Source organism: Solenopsis invicta, chromosome 5 (genome assembly GCF_016802725.1).
Source record: "Solenopsis invicta isolate M01_SB chromosome 5, UNIL_Sinv_3.0, whole genome shotgun sequence".
Classification (NCBI taxonomy): Eukaryota; Metazoa; Arthropoda; class Insecta; order Hymenoptera; family Formicidae; genus Solenopsis; species Solenopsis invicta.
In genome coordinates this window covers 12,480,610-12,507,402 of record NC_052668.1, presented here as the reverse complement: position 1 = coordinate 12,507,402, position 26,793 = coordinate 12,480,610, and the positions used below count along the sequence as shown (strand labels likewise).

Below are 26,793 nucleotides of genomic sequence, written 5' to 3'. Positions count from 1 at the left end.
GATATATTAAGGATGATGTATGTTTTGATGCTTCATGATATGTCGAACATGATTTCGTAAGTATAATATTATGGAAGTAACATACCTATTATACTTTCCATGAATTATGAATCGTAGATATCAAGATACATTAATTGAATGGTATGCAATTGAGCCGATGTTAATGATAATTGCATTATGTATCATTTCAAGTGGACTTATAATTATGCATAGGCTTAGCGCTATAATGAATATTTTGGCCTTACCCGTTCTCTAATTTGTCCAATTTGATTTCATTATATTCTTTGTACAGAGTGTAATACATACACTGTGTGTGAAGTGAAATTTAGTGCCCTAGTTTACAAATAAATATCCCTAAGTTTTGCAGCAGAACAGCCGGGATACATTCTTCAACATTCCATGGCTGTACTGATTTTTGATATTCAATCGTCGCTCGTTCGACGTAGTGCCGATGGAAAGCAACCATAGGTGATACATGAGATAACAAAGAAGCACTAGACCCACGAGGAGGCTGTACAGAGCGGAGACGAAGCAAAGCGCTATGCTGAAAAACAATATACGTATTATTATATATCGATCGGTGCAGACTTTGCTAACGTACAGTTGTGCGACACTTTATCTATCGTACTTTTATATGTCAGAAAGCAAATAAGAGATATTACAATATTTATGGCTCAATATCTTGCAGACCTAACAATTATCATTATCTTGTGATTATTAAACTTTATAGATTCCCTGTATCTTTCCAGTTTACACTTCATTAAGTCTGGATATCAGTGACACCCTTCACACTTCCCACTTGTGCTCGCGATATACTTGACTTTTCATCTTGTCATGGAATAATTTCATGAGCTACATGCAGAGTGTTTTGATATTCTCAGGATATATAAAAGTACAATTGGGAAACGTGGAAAATACATACTCTAATTGATGATACACATCGCTGCAGTCATCTGGTAGGAGTACAGTTCCGATGAGTATGAAAGGATGACAGACGCTCGTCATAGTCAAATTGGAACCATACATAAAAGCAAATGTGGAAGAGAATAAACAACCTAAGTACCACCTCAAATTGCTGGAACCTATGCAACAATCCAGCCTAAAAAAAAAAGCCAAAATAATTAATAAACTAAAGAGAATAAAGATTTGATCATATAATTAGTAGCTCAGTGTCAGAGGAAAAGACATCCAGGTACCATTTGCAATGATATTCCCTGTTGAGAATACAAGTCTGGCACAAGCGGCAGTGATGGGCCCTGGGTGGCGCCCTTCTCCTACATGTAACACAGAGCTCACCACTGCCCTCGCCCAGTTCCAAGCTCTGGGTACCGACGGCGCCTTCCTGTGCCGCTGCGTCTGCGTTCAGTTTGGTCTTGTAGCCGCACAACATGCCGCCGACCACGCACATTATGAATACGAGATTCTCCTCGGGCAGAATCTCCAGCAGCGGCACGACGCTCATCTCGAACACCAGCATCATCATCAATACGCTCGTGATAGTCCACATAAGGAAGAACTTGGTGCGCAGTAGAAACCTGAGGAAGTTATGGTGCAGGTAGTAGACCAGGACCGGCGTGACTAGGAATACGACGACCGTGCAGAGAAAGGCTTGGGCGGCGATCACTGCCAGGATCGGCACCACCAACAGCGGCAGCATCGCGTCCACGGAGATCTGTTTGGCGCCCGCGCGCCAGCCGCACGGGTTACGTAGCCGCTCCCAGACGGTCATGCTTTGTCGTCGGCGGCCTGAAAGTGAGGCCAGCCAGGGAGGCTCAACGCTTCCTCACACTGGCATACGCGAGAGGCGTTGGCGCGACGGCGGCGCTTTTGAGGTTAGAACGACTCCCGCGACCGCGCGGACCGTTGAGCCGTTGACGTTTCCCAACCGGGCGGGCGGCGGCGCCGGTGGCAACAACGCGGGACGCGGGAAGCGAGGATGGTGGCACTCACGTTTGAAAATCTGCCACCTCGTGCGAGGATACATCGCTCACCAATAAAACGGAACTTTTCGTGGCATCTTCGGCGCGCGCTCGATGATTCTAACTGGGGAGATGCAAGTCACACGCGGCTCAATTCGCTCAATCCGTCTTACGTCGGACAGAAATAAAACGCTGCGTCGTCGTTGTGATCAACATTCCTCATGCTCTCCTACTGACAATGAATCACCTTATTCGAATATCTCGCGCGCAACGAGAGTCGTGCCGGCGGCGCTGCGCTCTTGAATCCGCGGCGATGGAGTCGATGTGTTGTGATTGTTGTCCAGGTGCACGTTTGACAGCTAAGCAGCACTAGCCAGTTAACCATAACAGCTGACAACAGTGAGCCGAGCTCGACGCGGCAGCTCGTAAGCATTGAGGTACGTCGACATGATTGATGGCAGAACGGATCGGCGATGAACACTGCACCGATTCCTGGCCCCTGTTAATCTGACCTGATCTGACAAAGATCTCATCACTGCACACTAAAAATTTGTGACTCTTTTAACTGCACGTTTGTTATATTTTTCTCACTTGAAGCGGTACGAGGGTTCAAGATACAAAGACAAGGCAATAAATTTCTTTAAAAAAGAGCAAGTTGTAAGAAATTGTAGTTGGAAAAATAAGTTTGCTAGAATTTTTACTGTAGTTTTACTTAAATTTTATATAGGTCTGTCCTTAACTTTCCACGCTTCTCATATCCTTCAAAGCAAAAAAAAAACAGAAAATGCACAAGGTGAACGAGTGGCTTTTATAGGCTACAGTCAGTCCACTTGATGTTACAAATCATACAAATGCTTTAAAGTGTTCTTTGATTGGTCAATTTGTAAAATTTATTATTCCAATTGGTTACTCAAACGCTTCAAGGCATTTGTAGCATCAAATGGATCGCAGCTCTAGTCATCTCTAACATACAGAGAATGGGCATTGCAAGATAGGATTGTGACTTGTTTTCCTTAGCTTTCTCTTTTCTTACACTTGCTATGCTTAGAGTAATTGATTCATTCTTATATTTTCTTAAGCAATCCTTTGTTGTTATTTTAGGAATAAACAGAAGGCTGCAAATATAGGAAATATAGCTAATAAATGAACAGGTACAGCATTCATGCTAATTGTATATTTTTATACTTTTTGCATTTAAAATGAAATTGGTGTATATTTAGGTTCTGAAAGAATGGATATAGAAATGTAATCAAGTGAATGAGTTTTCAGACTGCACACAATATTTATGATAAATTAGATATTTATGATAAATAAGAATCGACTATGAATACCAGCTCTTTATAATTATCTTACCATAAATGTTACATAAAATATGTAGTCTATATTTTAAATTTTAATAACATTTTGAATAAAGATGTTATGATTTCTTTCCTTCATGTATATAAAATATCTATAAAATAGTTATATAATATTTAAAAAAGTAAATATATAAATATTTTATAGATATTTTATATAAATGAAGGAAAGAAATCAATATCTTTATTGAAAATGTTATTAAAATATAGACTATACATATTTTACATATTTTATGTAAAATTTATGGTAAGTAAAATAATTAATATTTATAAAGAGCTATTCATAGTCGATTCTTATTTCAAGACTCTCTTAAGATCCTAATTCTTCTCTGATTGATTGGCAATATCTTAAGATGATACTTATAAGAATTGACTATGAATACCGGTCGTAGTAACATTTTATACATGTTTTATAAATATTTTTATGTGATTTTTACGAACAATCTATGATCTGTTTGATCTAAAATCATAAAAATGATATTTTTTAAGTATTAATAAAATATTTAGGAATACTAATTGTAATAATGTAAATATTTATAAAGTATTTTAAATAATTATTATAAATATTTTGTAAGTCTTTTATAAATATTGTGTTGTCTGGGATACAATTAAAATGATTGAAACTAAAAAAAAGTCTAGGTACAAAAAGATTCGACCGAATTAAGAACGAATGATAAAAGCATGACTCAAGTTGAGAATGTATTCAGTTGATGGAGGCAGTGAACCATGGAAATGGAAAGAAAATATAATTAAAAATGGATAGGCGTAAGATACTCATTACGTGTTGCGTTTTCGTATTTAAAATGGAATTATATGTTTAGGCTCTGAAAGATAGACGAAGGAATGAGAACCGAAATGAATGAAAATGATTGAAATGAGTGGATCATTTAAACGAGGACTCGACGCCGCGCGATCGAGGGACGAACGGCGGATAAACGTAAAGAAAAGGAAACGCAAGAAATGGATGATTTTAATTGTCAATTTTACGAGACGAGAGTAGCGAAGGTCGACTGTTAGCGTTATCGTCGTCGGCGATTTGCGCTGTTTATCGACGTCGCGCGCTGATCACGAAAAGTCCGCGAGACGATAAAATAATTATAGAACGGCAAAAAAGAAAGAAAGGCTCGTCGTTTACTTGCAAAACCGTAATGCCGGGATTGGCGCGATCCGGACGAGCCAATCCGGGGGTTTGAAGCCGCAAATGCGCGAAAGCGATCTTCATTCGTAAAACGATGAAGGAGCGAGATTTATTTGGCGTAAGATTTTTATTGTCGAAGATCGCAAATCCACAAAAATTACTCCGTTTAATTACGTAGAATTGTAGAAGCTGGATGTTAATGTATTATTTTTTCAGTTTTTCTAAATCATGGCGAGAGATGACGATTTTCTTTGAGAAGAATCGACGTCTCATTGTCGATCATTTTATTTACTAGTGGACATTGAAAAGTTACTCACGTCTTTAACACAATATTATCGCCGAGGGTGAGGGGCTAATTAAAGCACGAGGGAGCGCAGAACTTCATTAAGATAATCAACCACACAATAATAATAATACAACTAGCCGATGCATTGCGCGAATTAAAGATTGATCGACAATTGTGCCGCGTGCGGCTGTTGTCCACTGAAATATTGTCCCGATTGTTTGCACGTGTTCGCGGTTATCGTACCACTTGCCGTGTTTACTGATTGAATTCTTAGGGATTGTTTAACATCGTGGGAGAGCGTGGGTGGGAGAACCGTATTTTGCATTGTGTTTGATATTAACGTCGTTATCTGTAGCTATGGAAAAACGTCACTGCGATAATACCAGGAACGTATTCATAAAAGTATTATATTCCGGATAACTGAGAGACGTTGAATTACATAATTAATCTTGAATCCAAATTAGCGAATTTGTCCCTTCGATGATGCTGAAAAAGAGAATCAACTCAGCAATGATTAACGCTGATTGACAAAATTAAATTTAAATAATGATACACAGAAAGAAAAATGTTATTGAATCAACACATCAGTTTAATTGGAAATATCTTGGTAATTCAATAACAATCAATAAATCAAAAAATTAAAAGTAAAGACAGTGACAAATATTGAATGAATAAAATTTAGTCGAATCAGTTACATATACATATTAGTGACTCGATGTTTAATTGAATCAAACTACGTTTTAGTTTATATTACAGTTTTGTCTTCAAAGTAGAAAAATGAAGAGTTTGTTCTTTTCAATGTCCACAGCGAACGATTCATAGCGAATAATAATAATAATAATTTTCTTATTTCTTTCGTTTCACAACCCTTCGTTGATTATCAAGGTATATTGGAAACTCATTGTGTCGTGACTAAATTTATCGCTACGTCATTTCGAAATCAATCACATGTTATCGTTCGTATCATATTCATCACATTTATATGACAATATAGTTTGTTGATTCTTTTCTCGTTTCTCGACAGGCGGACAAGAGTCCAACGCGGGGGTGAATCACGAGTTTTCGGTGTGGAAGAAAACCGATTGGAGGCGCCGGAGGCTCGACCATGGATTCCCCCTTCTTCGTCGTGGATAGTTAACATCCGACGTTCACCCCCAAGCTGGAAACTCGAGTCAGAGATACGAACCGACGAGCAAGAGGAGTATACTTTCGTTCGTCGACGTGCGCGGATAGGCATCACATTCGACTTGCTTGCACCGACGCAATTTAATTCCCTAATTTTGATTGAGTAAGCCTTTGATTTCGGTACTTCTAATGCATTGATATCAATTTCGTACATAGTATCCCTAAGCAGTCCAAATTGTTCAAATAGAATTTTTTTTTTTACGAATAGTAGTTTGCAAAGAAAGTCAGGAAATCTTTGAAAACTAAGCTATCTTTAGACAAATAGATAATAAAATCGTGATTAATGATCTTCTCCAATGGAGTTGAAAAATATTGACTTAAAGAATCATTAGCATCTGTTTATTTTGAGTTATATTGCATACGATAGACAGGGCTGTAAGAAACTTTATTTACTCTGGCTCGTCTTTTCGGTATTGGAAATCCAATAAACTTTTGCAATTAGAGTTTAATTTTTTAATTAACTTTGCAATATAAGATTTTTATTTTTAGATAGATAGAAAAGCAGGCAATGTGGAATTAATATCATTTTAACGCATTCTTTTAATCTCGTAGAGTGAAAATTAGTTGAATAATTGCACAGGTTCAATTTTCATTTTTTTTAAGTGACGTTTCACCTTGCAAAATTTAGAGAGTATATCTTAATTGTCCTAATAGATAAATCATATAATATATTTTTTATTAATCATTTAATTATAACGGACTTTTATTAAGGATTGCAATAGAGATCGGTGTTGTCTTTCGAATCATGATATTAAGTTACTAATAAAAATTGTGAGTTTCTATCGCGTGATTTAATGACATCAAGGCTATTTCAAGATATATCCTTCTTCAAAGTACACTTCAGTATTAATTTTCACTTTAACAATCATATCTTAGCGAGGTATTTAAGATCTATTTCTCAATTCTTATTGTTAGACTTGAATGAAGAACAAACAAACAATAATCAGAGGAAATCGCTTGGAGTGAGGGAATGGTTATCGCTTCAAAGCAACGCAAAAGTGCTTGGATTTTAATTTTCTAACTTTAACATGTCAAATCCTGTCTACAATTGAACTTTGACTGTCTGGTTGTCGCGTCGTGGTTTTCAACGTGGACTTGAAGAGCTAAGAACTGAGAAGAAAAGTTTTATCAGAGAGAAACGCCTTCGCATTCTCGTGCTCATCGTAAGATTTATGAGCGAATTGTCACATGCTTTCTCCGAGACGCGATAACGAGGCACTGCCGTAAGCGGCACGGGAGCAAGTCGGCAGATATGAATTACCAGTGATGATAAATCAGATCCTGTCATTGCGGTAGGATGTAGCAGCGATTTCTCGCGCGGTTCATATTCTGGCGGTGATGATTTATTGATAGTGTTGAGTAGAGGCGACAGCGGCAGTAGCGACGGCAGTGTTTGTTATCGGAGAGTCTATAAATCCGGGGTTACGGCTCTCCGTCATTTCGTGCTCCGTGAAAGTTCCGTGAAGCTTCCGAACTTCCCCGCGGAAGGCTATAAATTTGCTGTGATCAATCGCGAATACGTGGGGATGTTATGTAAGTCGTATTCACGTTCGGTAAACACATTCGGCACTCCCGTAATCGGATTTGTAATGCGCCGCAATGTTGCACAGTTGTTACGCTCCAATCACAGAACACGATTAAGTAAAGTCAAGTAAAATATCAGTTGTTCTTATTGAGGCCTCGTTGCGATCTTTTGACTCGTTTTTGCAAAACGTTGGAATTAAGATGTCACGCAATCACCGTTTCCCGTTGTATATCACGTACATAATGTAATCGTTGATCATGTATTGAAAATGTGAATTCTAGTTGTCAGCGTACACGGTGTCAGTTCCTTGCTTTCAAGTGACATACACGGCAGGACATATTGATAATGCATCTCAACACCTGTTGGTTTACTCAGCGCGACGTGAGGAATCCCGATCTTTCAGGTGATCAAGTTACTTGGTCGAAGGATGCACGTCAAAGGCAGCACGAGGACAATCTGTGCGCGTGGTTGAGTTTAGACGAGGTGGCGAGCTACGAGGAAGATGCGCGGCTGAAGACCGAGGAGCCAGAGGAGGAGGACGAGAAGGAGCACGAGGAACGGAGTTCAGGGATGTCTACGGTGTCGATCAATAAACTGCAAGTTCTATGGGACCACTTTATTCATGCCGAACCCCAGAGTTACGAGGTATTAACATAATTTCCCCAGAATTAAAACTTTCTTGATTTTCGAAATTCTGCCTTATTGTCTTTTCTCTCTCTCTCTCTCTCTCTCTCTCTCTAAGTTTTTATGAATTCTGTTGTTTAATATTAACAAGAGCGTTTACCCGTGATAAGTTTATCGTGGCAAGCACCCTTTTTCATGTATATCAATACGATTACGCAACCTATGTAATGCTTAGCATGAGGATAAATCATTGTTATCAAGTTAAACGCTACTCTCTAAATCTCGTAGAGTGAAACGTCACTCTAAAAATTGAAAATTGAGCTTGTGCAATTTTCGAGTGATTTTTCACTCTACGATCAAGAGTTAGTAATTATACTGTGAAACCTATTGCAATGTAATTGAATTATTTTTGCGACCAGAAACGGCGTATTATAGTGGCTTATGAAAGAAACGGATGCCCTACAAGTTATGCCTGCGCCTTGTTCATCAATACTTTGTGGAGGGTGTTAATACACTGAGAAAAAGAAGTTATTAACTTGACTAAATTTTTCAACTTTACTGAATTTTTTTAGTTCAAGCGTTTATGTATTTAAGTTAAATATATAATTGCTTAAACTGAAGTTCACTAGTATTTTATATATTAAAGTCAAGTATATAAAAAATTGAACTGAAAAAATTTAATCAAATTGAAAAATTTAGTTAACTTTTTTTTTTCAGTGTATAACCCGGACAGTACGCACATCCAAAATTTAAATATAAAAAAATATCTTTCTATTTTGGACATCTCTTAAAGAAATTAATCAATTTAATTTGTTAGTGTTTTTATTACTCAAAATAAGTAATTAATCAATATTTTCCAGTATTAAATTTCTTAAGGGATGCGGCTGTTTAGGAACACACATCTTTTAGCTCGTCTAATAATTGATTGAAGGAGCGTATTATTTCTTTGATATATTTCTCATACAATGACAGAATAAAGAAGAAAACTTCAATTATGTTAAATGCACTAATGAAATATGACATATATATCTTTTTTTAAATCAATTTATGACAATTGTAAGATTTTAATTATGTAATTTTCTTTGAATAACATATTTTCATTACGAATGGTTATTTCCATCGTGAATCACGCGTGTACGTGCCCGATTGCATGTCTACATGACAGTAAACAGACTATTCGTCATACGCATACATTAAAAGATCACTAGACACAATTCCTATTTCTGTCGACGAAGAGAACAGCGAAAATTCGGAGTGCTCCAATTTCATATCTGAAGCGTTTTATTAAATTGCAAATATCACAAGCGGCGTGCTGCAAGTATATCATTTTGCAATGCTTAATCGTTATGTTTTTCATTTTATGTTCGTTAAAATGTTGATTACTATATCGCGCAAGAGATGCGAGCAAATTATCTTTGTCAACTTTGGCAAGTAATGAACAAAATGTATGCTTCTTATCTCTCTAGTTTTATTCGGTATAAGTTTTCTCTTTGACGTGATATTTTAACGTGGCTTGTTTTTTTTTCTTTTCCTTACAAACCGTATTTTCCGAATTACCGAACTCGTACTTACGAGTTAAGAATAATTAGCAGCAGTATTAATTGCGTTCTACGAGTTCCAATAACTGCTTCTGCGAATACGTACATTCTTTTTCATGAAAGATATTTACTCGTTTCGTACAAATGCTGTTGATAAATATTCTGACAAGTATTAATATCATATACGTACACAATGTTTCAGAAATCGTGCTGGCTCGATGTATTTTTGGCTGAATTGCTCGCGCAAATTAAAGAAGGCAAAGACGTAAAAGATGTTCTTTCTTGTTGGTGAGGACTTCACATTATTACTTTAATGCATTTATTATTTTTATCTTATATACAAATTCTGCGTAATAAAATTCTCGTAAGGTTTACGCGATACTTTTCAAGGAGCGTGTTCGATTACCCGTTTATTTTTATAACTCTGTCTTCGCTTCAACCGCAATATGAGAATTTGATCGCACTTCTGTGGTTCTTGCGGTGAAGGACTTATGGCTAGTTCGACTGACTCTCGATCTGATAATTCGTTTCATTTCTTTTTTTTTACCAATCATGCCTGTTAATTGTATTTATCTTTATTCAAATTTTACTCAAATATTTAAATTGAAATTTTATTCAAATTTTTTATTCAAGTTTTATTTTAAATAGCTGCAATTGATTAAATTTAATAGCTCGTTAATTATATTCACATATTTATAATATAAAAAGGCTATTGACCTCTCGTGCGTATTTTATATTCCATTATGAATCACTTTTTGATAAGCGCCGAGGCAAATTTTCCTTTCCTCGCTCATTGTAAAAAATAGTAGTATCAGTTAGTATAAGCTAGTAGAGACAAGAAATACGTGCTTAGCCGTATCTCGTTGATAACTTACATCTGATAATTGAACGAGACAATAAAAAATATATATTTATCAAACGCATCTATGTGTTTCAGTTCGGTTGGCGTTGGTGGTGTGTCGACCCTCGTAGCCTGTGAATTGCTCTCGGATGTACACGAGCTGTGTGGAAACAGAAACGATGGTGGTGAGCTGATCGGTCTGCGAAAGTACTTGGTCCAGGATCGCGGTTGGCGATACTTGGCAGTGCTGCATTTGCTAGGTGTGCGTGGTTTGTCCTGCGGTCGCGAATTGGTCGCGCTGTTGGTCGCTCTCTATCAGGTCGCGTTTCAAGAGGGAGCCGATTCAGGGGCTGACTTAACCACCGCGTCGCAAAAGTCCGACGGCGATTCTGCTGTCGAATCATCGTCACACAACCAATACATCAGATTTCACTGTAACGACGATACCGTCGATACAGTGAATATCGTGTTGCACGCAAAACGCAAGAGCAATAAGAATTCTAGCCGTAGGCGTTCCTCTCATGATGGCAACACACCATTGCGCAGAAGATTTGCTCGCCGACACGTCGTCGGTGCTGCGAAGATCCACCAATCCACCAGTCACAAACAGAAGAAATCATCATCGATTCTGGAAGCACGACGTAATACACCGGAAAACGAGACGAGCAGCGAGTTTGAATCATCGACGGACGGTATCGATCCAGCGCGTTCTCTCACGTTGAAGATACGCCTGAATCCGATGGACTTTGAATATTTCACATCAATCGTTAGGAGCGACGAAGAGCAAAAGTGGCAGGCTGAATTGTACGAGCTGCCGCCTCGTCCCGTAAGGAAAACGCCGCGCGACTATATTGATGAAAGAATCCGCGATGTATTAGATGCCGATATCAGTAACTTTGAGATTAGTTTGCTGATCATACAACTGCTGCAAGGTTTGCGTGACTATGACACACCTGCTGAACAAACGCCGGCTGTGCAAGTTTTAAAATTCGCTCTTGATACGCTATGGTCGCTACAATTCAGCATAGACGGCAGCAGTTTGAATGGTACGGAAAGTGCGACTCTGAAGGCAGCAGCTGCCAGACTAATGTTGACAGCTCTGGAACGTGCTTTGAGAGCCGATGAACCCACTACGGCTGTGATTCACAATGGCCTGTTGCCAATGACTCTGAGATTACTGGAGAATGCCTGTAGCAAGCCGGTGACCGTGTTGGAACCAGAGGAAGGTTCGCTACTACAAGAATTCATTTTCGCCATCATCTATGGGATCGTTACATTCCTCTATTGCTTATTACATCAGCGTAGCAGCAATGTCGATAAGTTGTCTGATTTCCTCGAATTGTTTCGACTTTTTGTCGAGAGTCAAGATGGTAGGCTCGTCGAGAGAACGGTGTTCGCGATTGTCAATCTACCCAGTGTTGATCCAGCGAAATCGATAGTACGGGCTAAAAAAATAATCGACATAATAGGCGCACTTACCAGCGGATTGAAAAGCGTTCGTCGTGATCTCTCGCACGCCACGCAGTGTCACAGGACCAAGCACAAATCCTGCATCGATCACGTTCAGAGTCATCATCATTCTGACATACTCGGAGCACCGTATGCCCAACCGATTGTTGGCGTAGCTGATAAACAAATGTGCTGCATTTCTTCATTATTTGCGACGCTTACGAGTTTATTGAAAGAATCTCATTTATTCACGAGCGAGCTGCAAGTGAGACTGATCGGGATAATTACCGCCGCGGGTACGTGCTGTTGCTTCCCACCGAAGATACTCGTCTCAAGCGTCATCGCCTGCCTTAGAAAACGCGACTATTTAACGTATGCGCCAGCCATGGCATTCTTAGAGCGTACTCTCTTCAGAGAATTGGGCGCTTATTCGATGATAGAGACATGCAGCATTTGTGATAGACCGGCCAATTATTCATGGGACTTTCTGGAATTGTATAATGATTTGCTGTGCCCTAACGATCCGAAACTTTGTTACGTCGTCATGGCGCATCTGCTGAAAGTCACACCTGGTTCCCGGTTTCATGCCAGAGAACAACTTCTTTTTAGAATTTTCTATCCAACTTTCTTATCTGCCAAAGCGCATTACATAACCGATAAGGACAACGCAACGACGAGATTTCTTTTACAATCCTGTATGTCCGTTATATCATGTTTAATCGTGAATTTGAAGATGTGCGAGAAATTCATGGAGATAAATGGATTACACGAAATACTATCTTTAATATCGGACGCGGCATTCACTAGGAGCGTCTACGCTCTTCTGGAAGTTACCGTAACTGTAGAGATCTGGAATATTTGTAAGGAACTCGACAATGTAGAAAGTATCGAGGCGCCGGCGACAAAGTTCCTCTTTGAAATCCTCAACAGAGAGACAAACAAATTGTTTATCAGCTTGCAGCGTCTCAAGGAACTGAGAAAGAAGACGGATCAACAAGGTGAAAAGGATGCACCTGATACACATTCTAACTATCAAAAAGCTGAATTATCTGCTCTCGAAGATCTAAGAACGGAGACTGTTGAAACGGCGGCTGAAGATCTTGATGATACAATTCTATCACAACTGCCTGAAAGTGATACTCATCGCGAACAATTAGAGAACAAGACTGATATGATAGATGCTGTAGCGAATTTGAATTTGTTCGAGAATTTTTATTTTCTTATAGAGGAGACTATTGAAGTGTATGACGACGGGGATGCGTCATACAGTAAATTCAGCCTGTATCAGGCTAGTGCAGCATGGAGGGCTGCCGCAGGAGTAGCACTGTGCAGCCCGAAATTCCGCACTGAACTATCAATACATCCAGTATCCAAGAAATTGTTGCATTTGCTCAAGTTGTTAACTCTGGGCATCGCCACGGACAGTATTGAAGGTAGTTGCGACATGTGGAATGATAATATCTGAAAAATCTTTATTAAAAAAAAGTATTAATAAGTCGTATTTATTTATTTTTTATTTTTTTTTCAGATAAATCAGCATATAAGCTCTTTGAGGCCCTGATTACGTGTTGTCTGATATCTCCATTGTGTAAGTATATTCATGTTACGAATGCGATTAATAAAGCGCATAACATACACACGTCGAGATTACGTATGTATATATACATGTATATATCGGTCGTCATTCGTGCAGCTGCGGCCTTATAATCCAAAGATGTTTCGCGTGTTTATTCGTCAGAAAAACAGTTCAAGGAACGTAGGCGGATAGTAAACGTCATTCTTAAAATCTCAGTTGATTGTGACATTATCTAATTAGACCTGAAATTATATTTATTATTCACTTTATATATTGAAATTTTATTCCGTTGATTTAATTTTACTCTACCGATTTTGTGTAACGACAAATATTTTGCGGTGTAGGTGATTGTGATGTAATCATGGAGTTAGGAAAAACACTGATGAATACCGGGATAACGCTTGGTCGCGGAATAGCTGTGGTAGTGGACGCGGTGTTGAAGGTGTCTATGCTGAAGCCAGCGCAGGAAAACAGTATACAGCAACAACCACGTCCTAGAGTACGTGCTGACCATGTTTTGAATCTTTACATTAATTATTAAAAATCAAAAATTTCTTGAATCTTGAATATTTATTAGTATAACTTTCAGCTACCAATTATGTCGTTGGAGACTCTACCGGATTACGGCGCAGAAGATAGTAGTACCGGCGAATACGTAACCGCTGACGATGGATACGAAGCGGACATTGAAGTACCTGGAAAAAATGTCAACAACAGCATCTCCAAGAAGAGCAGCAGTCCACTTGGACCTGTGATAGAACCTAGAGGTCACGCCAATGCGCATCCTGCTCTGTGTTCTCTGGCAATAGATCTTTTGATTCATTTCAGTGAACAGTAAGTCTCAAACATTTTTGCGAATATACATGTTTTTTTAACGCTCTATATTATTTTGTACTCTATGACGTCTCATTTTTACAGAGGTTTAAATTTAGAGAGAGGATCGATAATAACTGGTGGATTGCGAAGGATCACTGTTACTTGTCGGGAAAGTGCCTCAAGTTGTGCCGCCCTCGCGGCCTCGGGAACTATTATGAAGATATTGAATGGTTTTAAAAACGTATTTACGGAAAACGATCCGCGATACCGAGGTAGTTTTTATAGGAAATATACATATCCAAAAGTACATATAAAGTATTAGCACACTGTATCGTAAATTTTTATAGATTTACAGCACGCGGCATTGGAAGTTTTTACATTATTGGCAACGCAATCAATCTCGCCGACAGAGCTCGTCGCGTATATGTCGTTTTTCAAAGTACAGAAACCGCCATTGTTGCCCTTACTAGAGCCATTATATCACTTGGTACTGGCTGCACGACCTCAGCCAAATTTTATTCTGTCGTTCCCTGTGCAGTACGACACGAAAATTTCGCTGAAGGTTCAAACGGAAGAACACAAGAATTTGGAGAAGGCCGAGAACCTTGTGAACAATTTCAGAAAGAAGCATCTCGCCGCGGGAATTTGCAGTCCGTGGTCTGTACATGCAACGTGCCTACCTGTCGGGCAGGAACTTGCCTGGTCAGTGTGGTTACACGGTTGCTCTGCTTCCATGTGGTTAAGGATAGAAAGAGGGCTACCAGTTGGCGGACGTACTACAACTGTTCACAGCACTTCTCCATTGCTTGATTCGGACAACGAGAGTTTATCAGATTGGGGTATTCTTTCTGATGACTGGAATCGAGATGGTTAGTATAGAGAAGAAACAGTTATTAATTAAAATGACTATTTTTACTCCATGTCTCTAATTTCATATTTATATTATTGATATATGGATTGTATTTATTATTTGTTATTTTATTATTCATGAAGTTGATAAAAAGAACAGACATGAATGTCCGCTTTTTTCTCTAGTTATAGCAGATTCTGTGTCGCCACCCACGCCAACATCAATAATACATTTGATGTCCATCGGGTTCGAGTCGCTGGTTTTGGAAACTTGGCTTGACCTTAAATCAGGTAATATTTATTTTTCAAATTCACTAATTATAAGTGAAAACTTGTGTTTACATTGATTTCATCATTTCTAGATAAATTAATCTTACGACTCACTCGACCAGATGATAAGATGAATCGAACGATCTCAGAAACTTCGATAAACGGCATGTTTCCTTCGGGATGCTGGCATCACTTGATTTTAAATATTAAAGATACTGTCCTGAATAAACGCAGTGCTGTGGTTGAGGTTACGCTTTGGGTGGACGGTTGGAAAGAAATCAATGCTCAATTACCGTTTGACGGTTTATTGGTGAGAAAGCCTGGTACTACGTGTATTTTGTTAGGTCAAATCGGGTCAAGCAGTATTGGCGCGTGGTATCTTGGGAATTTAATGGTTTTTAGGTACATTATTTTGGTATTCAGCATCCAAGTAATTCGCAATGTAACTGAATCATCTCTATGTCTCATTTGACTGTTATTCGCAGATGTCCAGTATTTACGAAAGAGCGTGCATTGCATCTGGCAGGTTTTGGACCAAATTACACCAACTTGGCAGATTGTATCTTAAACACGGTCAAACCTGATTTTGCACCCCTTATTGCATCCGGTGCGTTGAATGGCGTTCGCGAAGTGAAATACGGTTAGCAATGTGCTATTATTAAAAGATGTATGTCTGTATATTAAACAGCTTATAAAATCTAAAATTTTAATATCTATTTTTATGTACATTGTAGAAGGAGGTAAATTTGATTTAAGTCGGCGAAAATCTTACGGTGGTACTTATCTGAGACATGCCGTCGAGACAGTAATATCAGAATCGAAAATTGATTGGGATGCCGTTATGGACGCGACAAACTCACATCTTAGCGAGCTGCAAGATAATTTGCTTCTTAATTATGAGGCTCAAAATCCCAATATTGTACACTTGTATCCTCAAGCTGTCGCTAATCCTGCTGGTAAGTGATGTGTCATCATTGCTATATTAACTAATTATGCATTTTGTAATATTATAGTTATCATGTAATTTATTTTTGTATATTATTTTCATTATTTTTATAGTTGTTGTGAGAAGTATTTTCCCGAGCCAACCAGGTTTCAGAGTCGTTTCGGTTCCAGAGCACAGAGTATCGCAGCAGCCGCCTCTAACGATACCTCCAATCATGTCTACTCGTTTGGAAAGTCAACAGTACCGAGGCCTTGTGCCTGCGGCAATCTTAGTGGGTGGTGTACCAGTCTTTTTATATCTTTTTGCCAGAGTAAGTATTTTTGAGGGTATTTTATATTTTACATAATACTAAGACAGAAACGATAAAAGCAACTGCACATGTTCTTCTTTAAACATGTCATGAATCTTTGTAGGTGGTTGAATTAAATTCCACCGAGGAGGAACAAGCGCTGGCTCTGTCCATAATCCTGCATCTTGTTCGTAGTGATTCGGAACTCTTGAATCAATATCGATTGGATGGCGGGACGTCGCTAATTCTGCGTGTTTTAGAATCGTCTAAGTGTCATGCAGGTAGACACATTCTGAAGGCGATACTGGATGCGGCATGTGACAGCTCGATCATCATCAAAGATATCGGCAGCGGTAATCATTCCATCTCACAGAATTGCGAAGCCGTTATCACAGATCCGGGATTGATCAAAGGCGCGCTCACTGCATGGAGAGCGTGGGTTAAATACGATACGTTAAATTTATTGTTGCAAGCGTTATTAGTTTTATTGCGAGATCAACATTCGCATCGTGAATTCAATGCGTCACAGTTAAACAGGATCGGTATCGTGGATACAATTCTTACCTTGTGTAAGGTAAATAAAATAATCCATACATGTAAAAAATACATATTTATATATGCATATACTATAAAATAATAATAACTAAAATATCATGAAGTATACATTGATAAGCGATTTATAAATTTTATAATAATATCTCTCTTCTTTCGCGTAGGAACACTTCATGTATGAAATGCATGAAGAAGAAAGTACCATACTGGACTCGAATACCGGAATCGCTATTGTGGAATTAATGCGCGCCTTAATGGGTGCACCTCCTGAATTTGCTCACTTGGTCGCCATCACTGATTATTTAGTTCTTGTTCATCAAGCCTCAGAGACTTATGTCACTCATTCGCGACATAATATCTATTTTATGCTACCGCAACTCAAGGAAAAGAATAACAAAAGGAACGACATTATTATTTCCGATGACTCGATAGGAATGGTAGAGAACAGCAAATTAAATAAGGCACTAACAAATGAACAGGTGTGATTTTTATAATATGAATGTTTTTTATTGCAAAAATTACAAAAATATTATATTTAATCGTTTTGCAGATTCAAAAAACGCGAAGTCCAAAAAAGAAAGACCGTAAAAATGTGCTGTCATCGGATAATACTAGTGCCGGAGAAGATTCCGGAATTGCAGGTAGCGATGGGTCCAATCCTCAAAGCAACGTATGTATATTGAAAAATATTAAATCTTTATATATCATTTTACACGTTATTTATTCGAATTGTGCATTATTTAGGAAAGACAATCAACATACGCGGATGAAAGAAGAGCTTGTCAAGGCTTAGTTTGTGAAGGGTTGTTATTATTATTGAGAGATGCTGTGAGAGTGTTACCAGACTGTCAAGTTGGATTAGTGCTGAAGCATGTTTTAAGGGCTGAACTGCTATTAGTTCTAGCCAATGATCCTGATAATCGCGTGCGCACAGCATTAATCAAGGTAAATAATTTATTAGTGCAGTATACACTGTATAACTTCTATCGAGGCACGGAGCGAATGAAATGTTTCATCAGTATCTTGTAATATTTTACAGGTGGTACAAACCTATCTACAACGTGCTAGTGATGAGGAAGTTAATAAGTTTATAAAACAAAAATATTTCATGCATTTAGGAAATCAGATAGCTTTATACCCCGGAAGTGAATCGCTAATTGTTGCTTTAGAAAACTTAGCTCTACGTGGTCCGACATTGGCGGCGTTGCCGCCGTTAATGGCGATGATTGCGAAAGCCGCGAGTTCTGATTCGAATGTAGCCAGACCAATAATATCGTTTATCACTGATATAATAGCGAAGGTATGAAGATAAAACATATCATGGATCTAATGTATAACTATACATTAATTTGTATTACTAGAAATTAATTTTTGTCACTTCAGAATACGAGTGCACTGAGAGCACTTCTGGAACAAGGTTTAATTGAGTCATTGGCACAAGCTCTGGTCACAGCCGCGCATAAAAGTACATCGACGTCTCTTCACCGAGACATTCACGTACTGTTTGTGGCAATCGCGACTAAGCTTCTAGAACTACCAGGAAATCATCAGATGCAAGCTGTACTCGATCTACACATGATACTCGATTACATGGAACTATCGGAGAAGTTACGATGTCGCGCAAGTTTGACTTGCACAGCTATACGAGACGCTCAAGTCGCATTATTCGACGGAGAGTTGGATGTGCTAACGACTAAAATGTCGAATCCTTCAGGATTCCGTCTACGTAGCACAGCCTCCTATTTGGCTTCGGCATCTTACTTTACCTCAGGTAATTACAGCGCGCAAAAATTTCTCCTCGGCACTTATTTGCACTTATAAAAAAATTCTTCTAGTTCTCACAACATCTAGCGAGCAGAGCGATCACGGATCCCGTTCGTCTAGTTACGCAAATTTCCATACGAATTCATCCCAGGTGCTACGCGAACCTAGCAAAGGAGAACTGAACGATCGTTTTCGTATCATTATAACACGTGCTGTTGAATTTATAACGGCCACTGACGCTTCGCCATCCATCAATGAATTGCAATTGACGAGAAGGTTGTTTTCCATTCTTTTACATGGTCTGTGCAGTCCGCTGGAGAAGAAAAATCACACATGGAGTAACACATGGTCCATCAGATCAGCTTTAAGAAAACATACGGCTAGAATTATGGTATGGTTGCTGGAACCTCATCAGAGTATCAATACGAGAGTATACGCCATTAGATCTTTAATGGAAGAACCGAGAGCTCGTGAAATTTTGTCGTGTATTCTAGAAGTTCATCCACAGGTATTTATTAATTTTAAAACACGTATTCCTAGTTTATGCATTAAGTTGTAAAATTACTTATTTGTATTAAAATAGGATTTTTTCGGAAATAAGTTACTATTATCACATTTTATTCTTTTAATTTTTAATTTTTTAATCAACTTTTTATAAAACATACAAGATGCGAGTCCATAGATAGATCCTAATCGAAATCAGGATCCAACTATGACTGCTCTTACATGAAGCTACGCATTACCTTAAAACATGAAATTATCTGTAATATTATGTCTAGATGGAGCAAAAGTTCGCTGTGTTCTTCTGGGATCTGTTGCAAAAACGGGATGAGATGCCGAGTGCTGATGCTAGAGTGTGTGCAGAGTTAAAAGAAGCCTTGCGTGTATGGAACCTCGCTAAGGGAATAGAACAGGCTAGTCCTGAAGTGTGGAATGACGAATTAGCTTTGCTACGTCGAGATTTGCTTTCAGATCAAGATATTTGTGTTGACAATTATCCCGCGATTTTAAGGTAAACGTACATTTATTTTGAAAGTCAACAAACATTTCGTCAAAATCGAAAAATTAATAAATATAATTTTTCTTTAGAATCGGCAAGAGATTCGATGCATTAGCAAAACAGCTAACCGAAAGCGCTATGACCATAACGCGTTCAGTTGTGGAAGAACAAAATCGTGAACGTAAAGTGTTGATGGAACAATTGAAACACACGCGAGCATTAGAGGCACAAGCGGTAGCCAGATGGAGGGACATAGCCAAGCGACTAACACACGAACGAGCACCATGGCACTTTCCCGAAAGCTATCCAAAAAATTGGGAATTGGACCCAACTGAAGGCCCTGCGAGAGTCAGAATAAGACTTCAGAGATGTCACTTGAATATCGACAAAAGATTCTTTTTGCCTGAACATCAAGATAGATTAAGTATGTTTGCAACAAAATATTATTAAGTAAAACATTATGGAAAGCGTTTAAAATTCAGTTCTTTCTTTAATGTTCATACGCGAAGAAATTTAATAAATTGGAAAAACTTTTCAGTAGCTTTAATCTTGAATTTTATATTTTATAGCGTCTTTTAATATCGAGATGCCATTATCGTACTTGTTTACAAGTACTCGTGAAGACGCTAATACTGCAGCTTTAATCGAACGGTTGCATACGAGTGAGAAAATACGTAAGATGTCTCAGGCGAAAGTTGTTACACCTAGGGCTGAATTAGCCGGAGAAGTCCTTATCGGTGAGACGTGCGTGTATTTCGTTCCGGACAATCCTGACATGCCGTTGCACACGGACGTGAGCAAACCCTTTATTCTCTATAATTATAATTTTATAATTAAGCGATAAGATTTCTTAATCCCCATTGTTAATTATAGATAGCATTGGGTGGTTTCGATTTGGCTGTGGCTGGTGGTACTGCTTGGCGTCTCGAGGATATTCGAGAATTGCATAGAAGAAGATACCAGTTGCAAGAGAGAGCCATTGAAATTTTTCTCATTACTGGTAGAACATATTTATTGGCATTTAATTCGTCCAAGGAAAGGGATGAATTTGCGACGGAACTATCCGCATGTAATTTACCCAGACGAATCCCTGGCGATGACTTGGGAGAAGCTCTAGCCTTGTGGAGAAGTGGCGCGCTCACCAATTGGGAATACATAACTTGCTTGAATAAATTGGCAGGCCGTTCATATAATGACTTAATGCAATATCCCGTATTTCCATTTGTTTTGGCAGATTATATTAGCGAGAAGATCGACTTGAACAATCCAAAAATTTATCGGTAAATAGCAATGGAAAATATGTGACATATATGTTCTCGAATATATGCGGATATATTTATAATATATTTTACAGAAATTTTAAACGACCAATGGCTGTGCAAGATAAAAAGAACGAGCAACATTACATAAATAATTATAATGTAAGTTATTTAAAGCAATTATCATTATTGTGTTTGACGTTTTGTTGTAACCTCACTAATCATTTTATTTTCATACAGTACTTGAAACAAACTTTAACTGAAGGATTAAATCTAATTGCCTTAAATCAAGGACCATTCCATTATGGCTCTCATTATAGTAATTCTGGAACTGTATTACACTTTTTGGTACGGCTTCCACCGTTCACTAGCATGTTCCTTTGTTATCAAGGTAGTTACAAAAAAATGATTCTTTTTCTAATAACATTCATGGAAAAATTGATTATTGTTAAAAATCTGTTTTTGCTTACAGACAATAATTTTGATATTCCCGATCGAACATTCCATGCTTTAGCCACCACATGGAGATTAACTAGTTGCGATTCAACAACAGACGTGAAGGAATTGATACCAGAATTCTTTTATTTATCTGAATTTTTATTAAACTTTGAAGGTAAATCCGAGTGTATTACAATATTGAAAAAAAATACATACAATAATGTAAATATTGTATGTAAATATGTCCATATGTGTTGTAGGATTTAATTTCGGTGTTCGACAAAATGGTAACAGAGTAGGAGACGTTGAATTACCGAAGTGGTGCAGCGGCGACGCGCGTCTATTTATATTGGCACATAGAGCTGCGCTGGAATCCGACATCGTAAGGGAGGTATTGCCATACTGGATCGATCTCGTCTTTGGATTCAGACAAACAGGAAAACCGGCAATAGAAGCTATAAACGTTTTTCATCCTGCAGTATGTTTAATATTATTTTCTTATAAATATGTTTTGAAAGATTGAATGTTAATAGTTTATTCTTCGTATCTAGACTTATTACGGATTCGACGTAGAAAAGATAACTGATCCTTTAGAACGTCAAGCCTGGGAAACTATGGTGCGAACTTATGGTCAAACACCTGCGCAATTATTTAGAGCTCCTCATCCATTGATTCAAAATCTCGGCAATATAACACTGTCTAATCAAACGCCGCAGGTCATTGAAGGAATAAATGGTAATTATTTTTCATATATCTGTCTTCTTTAAAACATCATTATATTAGTAATAGTCTGAATTATGTATTAAATTCATTAAATGTTATATCTGATGTAATCACAGGTATAAAATGGGGAAATTATGTGGGCGCGCCTGGTAATGAACCCGTATTATGTTGGAAGCTTAAACATAAAACTCTGTTAGCTTCTCTAGTTCCTTTGGCAACTGGTGACGTTTTTGGTTTGCCTAATTACACCACACTTCTCCTCGGTTATACTAAAGAAAAAGGTCACTATTCATATCGCATTATTGCATACAGCATCCTTCATACAACTCGAAGCTTTAAATGCAAATATGAATGAAAGCTTTTTACGTTATCAGGTAGCAGCATGTTAAGCGGTATGTCTGTATTGGGTGTCGCATTAGCATCATGGAATGGCACAGATGGAATTGCTAGATTAAAATGTAAAAAGGAACAACCGCCAAGGCCTCTAATTAAATCTTCAGGCCTTGATCCCGTAAGTATCTTAACACACATTTCGCAATAAATGAGGCGCCATCAAGAATTAAATAATAATAAAAATAGAAAATAATTTCTTATTTGCATTATTAAAATTATTTCTTCAAGATAAAATATTAAATATACAATGCCCAATTGTATTTAGATTACAACATTAGCGTCTACTCCCGATTGCGGGCAACTTTGGATTGGACATTTATCCGGCAGAATTACAGTGCACGCATATACCATAGGAACCACGGGTAAAATCGAATTTAGTTCAGCGTCTGCGACGGTACTTTTGGCTCATAGAAGTCAGGTGACAGTTATATCTTTGTCACGTATATTTAGCGTTGCCTGTTCCGGTGATGGCAACGGTATTATTGTTATTTGGGATTTAAATAGGTATGTAGTATCAAAATAGATTTTATATATTTATAAGTTTGGAGAGAAAAAGTTATATTTATAATTTATATCTGTGTATTTTTATTTTGAAACAGCTTAACGTACGTGAGGTCAATAGTCCGTGACCAAGGTTATGCTATACGTCTTCTATGTATCAGCGAGACACTTGGAGATATAGCCGCTACTTACGACATTCCCAGATCAGAGGACAACGCGACCAACAATCAATCCGAGTTGACAGTGCACACTATAAACGCGAGGCACGTGGGTTCCATTTTATCCAGAAGACGTATAACGGCACTCTGTTACAGCAACGCGCCAGAGGGTGTTTCTGTCAATGTCATCGCAATTGGTTTAGACAATGGAATAATAAGGCACGATACATACACGATTATTTTGTTAAATATAGGTACGAATAATTATTAAACAAAAATTTGTCCTTGATTATGCAGATTATGGAGCAGTTGGGATCTGCAATTAGTCAGAGAGATTTCGAATAATGTGAGAGGTTGCGGCGCGATAATTGCTGTAGCGTGGTCACTAGATCAGCACCACTTATACGCGGTCACGGAGGACTCCACCGTTCTCATTTGGGAGGGATCTAAGCATCTCAGCAACGGTACTCCAAAATTTGTCAATCTAACATCATACTGACCTGTGGAACCATTATTCCGATTTAAAAACGATAGAGAGAAATGGAGAACTACCTGGGAATAGAACTTATATATCAAGAAAGAGACTTAGATTGGAAGCATAAACATGATATTATTTCCTATATTACACTTGTGGTGTTTATACTAACGTCTAGTTTTTTTCTATTGTTTCTTAGTATGATTTATTGATGTATATAATTAATTTTTTTATTCTATGTTATTATTTAACAATGTGTTTATTCCATGCTCATATTTTTTTATTCTCAATTAAAATATTAAGACGTGTATTGAAGAAAAAAATGAACAATGTGATAAAGTATTATTCTTATCGATTCTCCCAATATAACTATCATAACCCATAATATATTCTACATTATATTTTTATATAAATTTTTATATTGAATCATGTATCATATTCATATAAATTGTATGTCTTATTGTTTAGTAATGTAATTTATACACGTATATATATAAATTTTTATAGAATAACATAATGCAGCAACAAAGACATGTTTTCATAAACTCTTTTCCAATATTTGCATTTCTCTTGTTGAGATTTCTATGCATGTATGTATATATGTATATCAAATAAATCTTTGCCCCATTAAAACATACCACTATTTTATTTATTCAGCACAAGTATTTAAATGCTTACCTTAAATCTCATTTAAGCAAGGCTCGATTATTTCATATAAAGGATAGAATTTTGTTGTTCTCCTTGCAATCTGATCTGCAGTATCTCCACTTGAGTTGACCAGAGAGGGATTTGTTTCAGGATGCAACAGAAGAAGCTGAAGAGCAGGGGAGTTGTGGGAACTAGAAGAAACCAGATGTAAAGGTGTTTGATCCCCTTTGCTTTTTGCATTAATGTCTGCTCCATTTGCTATTAAGGCCTCAATGCATTCTATATTGTTCCAACAACATGCAGAATGCAGAGGTTGCCACTCGTCTTGAGTTTTAGCATCTATTCTTGCCCCAGCTTCAAGTAGATACTGTTAGCACAGAGACAGAATCGTGATACATAAAATCATTTCAAATAGTTTTATAAATGCTAAGGGAAGGAAACAACTTTCTTAAACCTACCTCTACCACTTCCACGTTATTGCCATAACACGCTCTGTGAAGCGGGGTATAGCCATCCTTATCGGTGCAGTTCAGTAAAAGGTGATTTTCATGCAATAATTTTCGAATATTCTCCAGGTTTCCCTCTTCGGCGGCATTCAGCATGGCTCTCGCGTCCGGTTCTAAAAAAAAAAAGGAAACGTTAAAAACACATAGAAACAACATTGATTATAAAAAATTTCTCAATGTTTTGGAGTTATAAACGTAATGCTTTATCTCCTCTGATTGTCTCAGATGTAATCGGAGTTTCTGAATTTGATGCGGGAAAGCCGGTCAGAATCCTAACCTCTTGCATTACGTTCCGCCTCCACACCGTCATCGTCATCTTCCCAGCCGCTCACTTGCATACGTTTGCTGCGTGGATTGCTGAGAATTTGATCACGTATCGCTTCCAGGTCTTGCAGTTCGTCATTTTCTTCATCCGATGACATGCTCGTCCTGGACGTCTTGGTTTGTGTCAGCTGGTGATAGCTATTCAACTTTTATCAGAGAGAAAAAAAATGAGAATGGACATGCCCGTGCTTTAAATGTTCCGTCTATTAACGCCTATATGTACATACTACGTGCACAAACATGCACATTGAATTACGTACGTGATGTTACCTATTTAATCTTTTGATTTACTTATCGTAAACATATTGTATCCACAATTTGATATCCAATATTTAGAATTTCAGAAATATTCCATTAAAATTTTATGATTATTAATCGGGTTCATAAAATTTTAATTAAAAAAAAAAAAAAAAACTTTCGATACTCACGCGTCGGAAACTCGGGATACGATGAGGCAACGGAGAAGATACGAAACACGATTAAATGCAAAACGACTTCGTATCATGCATCGTATTCGACACGACGGATGTTGGCACGAACGCCCAACATTTCACTTCACTTTCGATCCTACTCCACGGTTTCTCTTAACACTCGCTGCGTCAAAAACTCGTACGGGACGATGAGGATACGAGTTGAAAAGCGCCATATCGCGCCGCGACCTTCCGCCGTGCTCCCTAACCGATCGACTGCTGCCACTGCGTAGCAGCAGCAGTAGGTGGCGCAGTGGTGCGCAGGCGCGGCCAATCACGCTGCTACGCAGTGGCAGTAGTCGATCGGTTAGATCAGGTTAGATCAAGTTAGATGGGGCGGCGGAAGGTCACGGCGCGTCGCGGCGCATTTCAATTTGCATTCTCGTCGTCCCGTACGAGTTTTTGACGTTAGTGAGTGTTTTGAGAGAACCGAAAGTGAAGTGAATTGTCGGGCGTTCGTGCCAACATTCGTTGTCGTCATCGTGTCAGATACGATGCATGGTGCGAAGTCGTGTCGCGTTCAATCGTGTTTTGCATCTTCTCCCTTGCCTCGTATTTTGAGTTTCTGACGCTCGTGAGTACATACAAGGAAGTATCGAAAATGAAGGGTCGCGCGTTGGTGCCAAGTGCAAATCGAGACGAATCGTCGTGAGAAGGATCTGGAATCTCGAACGTTCGAGACGGAGTTGGACGAAGCGACTAGTGGCGAGCGGTAAGTCAATTTGCACTCGCATCTACTGTTCATTGTCTCTACAATTTGGTATTCGCGCCTCGTCCTCATTACGTTCGCGTAATTATTATTGGTACAACGAACTAGTCAATCTCGCGAAAGCGGTTAGAATAGAAACAAACAGGAACGATTTGAAGTACGCGCGCTATGCGCTCCCTTCGCCAGGTGTGCCAACAGCCAACAGCCGTTCCGCATAGAGACCCTATAATAGGCCTGTTCGTGTTGCTGCCCTTTTTGAATTAATTT

The 26,793-nt window shown here is 38.3% G+C and overlaps 3 protein-coding genes across 10 annotated transcripts; 1 reads left to right on the top strand and 2 right to left on the bottom strand.

Moving 5' to 3' along the window:
- Nucleotides 1-253: 253 nt before the first annotated feature.
- On the bottom strand, nt 254-1,894 carry LOC105199973 (palmitoyltransferase ZDHHC23-B). Its single transcript, XM_011167310.3, has 3 exons — nt 1,197-1,894; nt 923-1,099; nt 254-544 (listed from the first exon to the last, which is right to left on the bottom strand). Exons 1-3 carry the CDS (start codon nt 1,727-1,729, stop codon nt 355-357), a joined length of 900 nt encoding a protein of 299 aa, XP_011165612.1. The 5' UTR covers nt 1,730-1,894; the 3' UTR covers nt 254-354.
- Nucleotides 1,895-2,163: 269 nt separating this feature from the next.
- LOC105199971 (lysosomal-trafficking regulator) lies at nt 2,164-24,506 on the top strand. 8 transcript variants are annotated; one of them, XM_039449322.1, is made up of 37 exons: nt 2,169-2,356; nt 5,723-5,986; nt 6,799-7,416; nt 7,812-8,053; nt 9,773-9,858; nt 10,508-13,293; nt 13,389-13,448; nt 13,781-13,935; nt 14,026-14,270; nt 14,355-14,524; nt 14,600-15,121; nt 15,288-15,392; nt 15,464-15,773; nt 15,857-16,011; nt 16,106-16,327; nt 16,431-16,627; nt 16,731-17,180; nt 17,323-17,637; nt 17,709-17,828; nt 17,903-18,103; nt 18,198-18,458; nt 18,542-18,929; nt 18,994-19,430; nt 19,702-19,934; nt 20,012-20,346; nt 20,492-20,715; nt 20,796-21,202; nt 21,277-21,343; nt 21,422-21,572; nt 21,654-21,794; nt 21,880-22,097; nt 22,171-22,354; nt 22,459-22,623; nt 22,717-22,853; nt 23,001-23,239; nt 23,335-23,613; nt 23,692-23,893. In XM_039449322.1, the coding sequence occupies exons 3-37, from the start codon at nt 7,410-7,412 to the stop codon at nt 23,891-23,893; spliced, it is 10,416 nt and encodes a 3,471-aa protein (XP_039305256.1). In that variant the 5' UTR covers nt 2,169-2,356; nt 5,723-5,986; nt 6,799-7,409. The 8 variants fall into 8 exon arrangements, 7 of the variants coding, with proteins under 7 accessions (XP_039305256.1, XP_039305253.1, XP_025988379.2 ...); XM_039449319.1 differs by having other exon boundaries at nt 7,690-8,053; XM_039449321.1 differs by adding an exon at nt 3,021-3,070 and having other exon boundaries at nt 2,226-2,356; nt 6,799-8,053.
- LOC105199972 (ankyrin repeat domain-containing protein 49) lies at nt 23,269-26,044 on the bottom strand. The gene is made up of 5 exons (XM_011167309.3): nt 25,776-26,044; nt 25,301-25,493; nt 24,976-25,136; nt 24,548-24,884; nt 23,269-23,894 (listed from the first exon to the last, which is right to left on the bottom strand). Exons 2-4 carry the CDS (start codon nt 25,443-25,445, stop codon nt 24,549-24,551), a joined length of 642 nt encoding a protein of 213 aa, XP_011165611.1. The 5' UTR covers nt 25,446-25,493; nt 25,776-26,044; the 3' UTR covers nt 23,269-23,894; nt 24,548.
- Nucleotides 26,045-26,793: the final 749 nt, after the last annotated feature.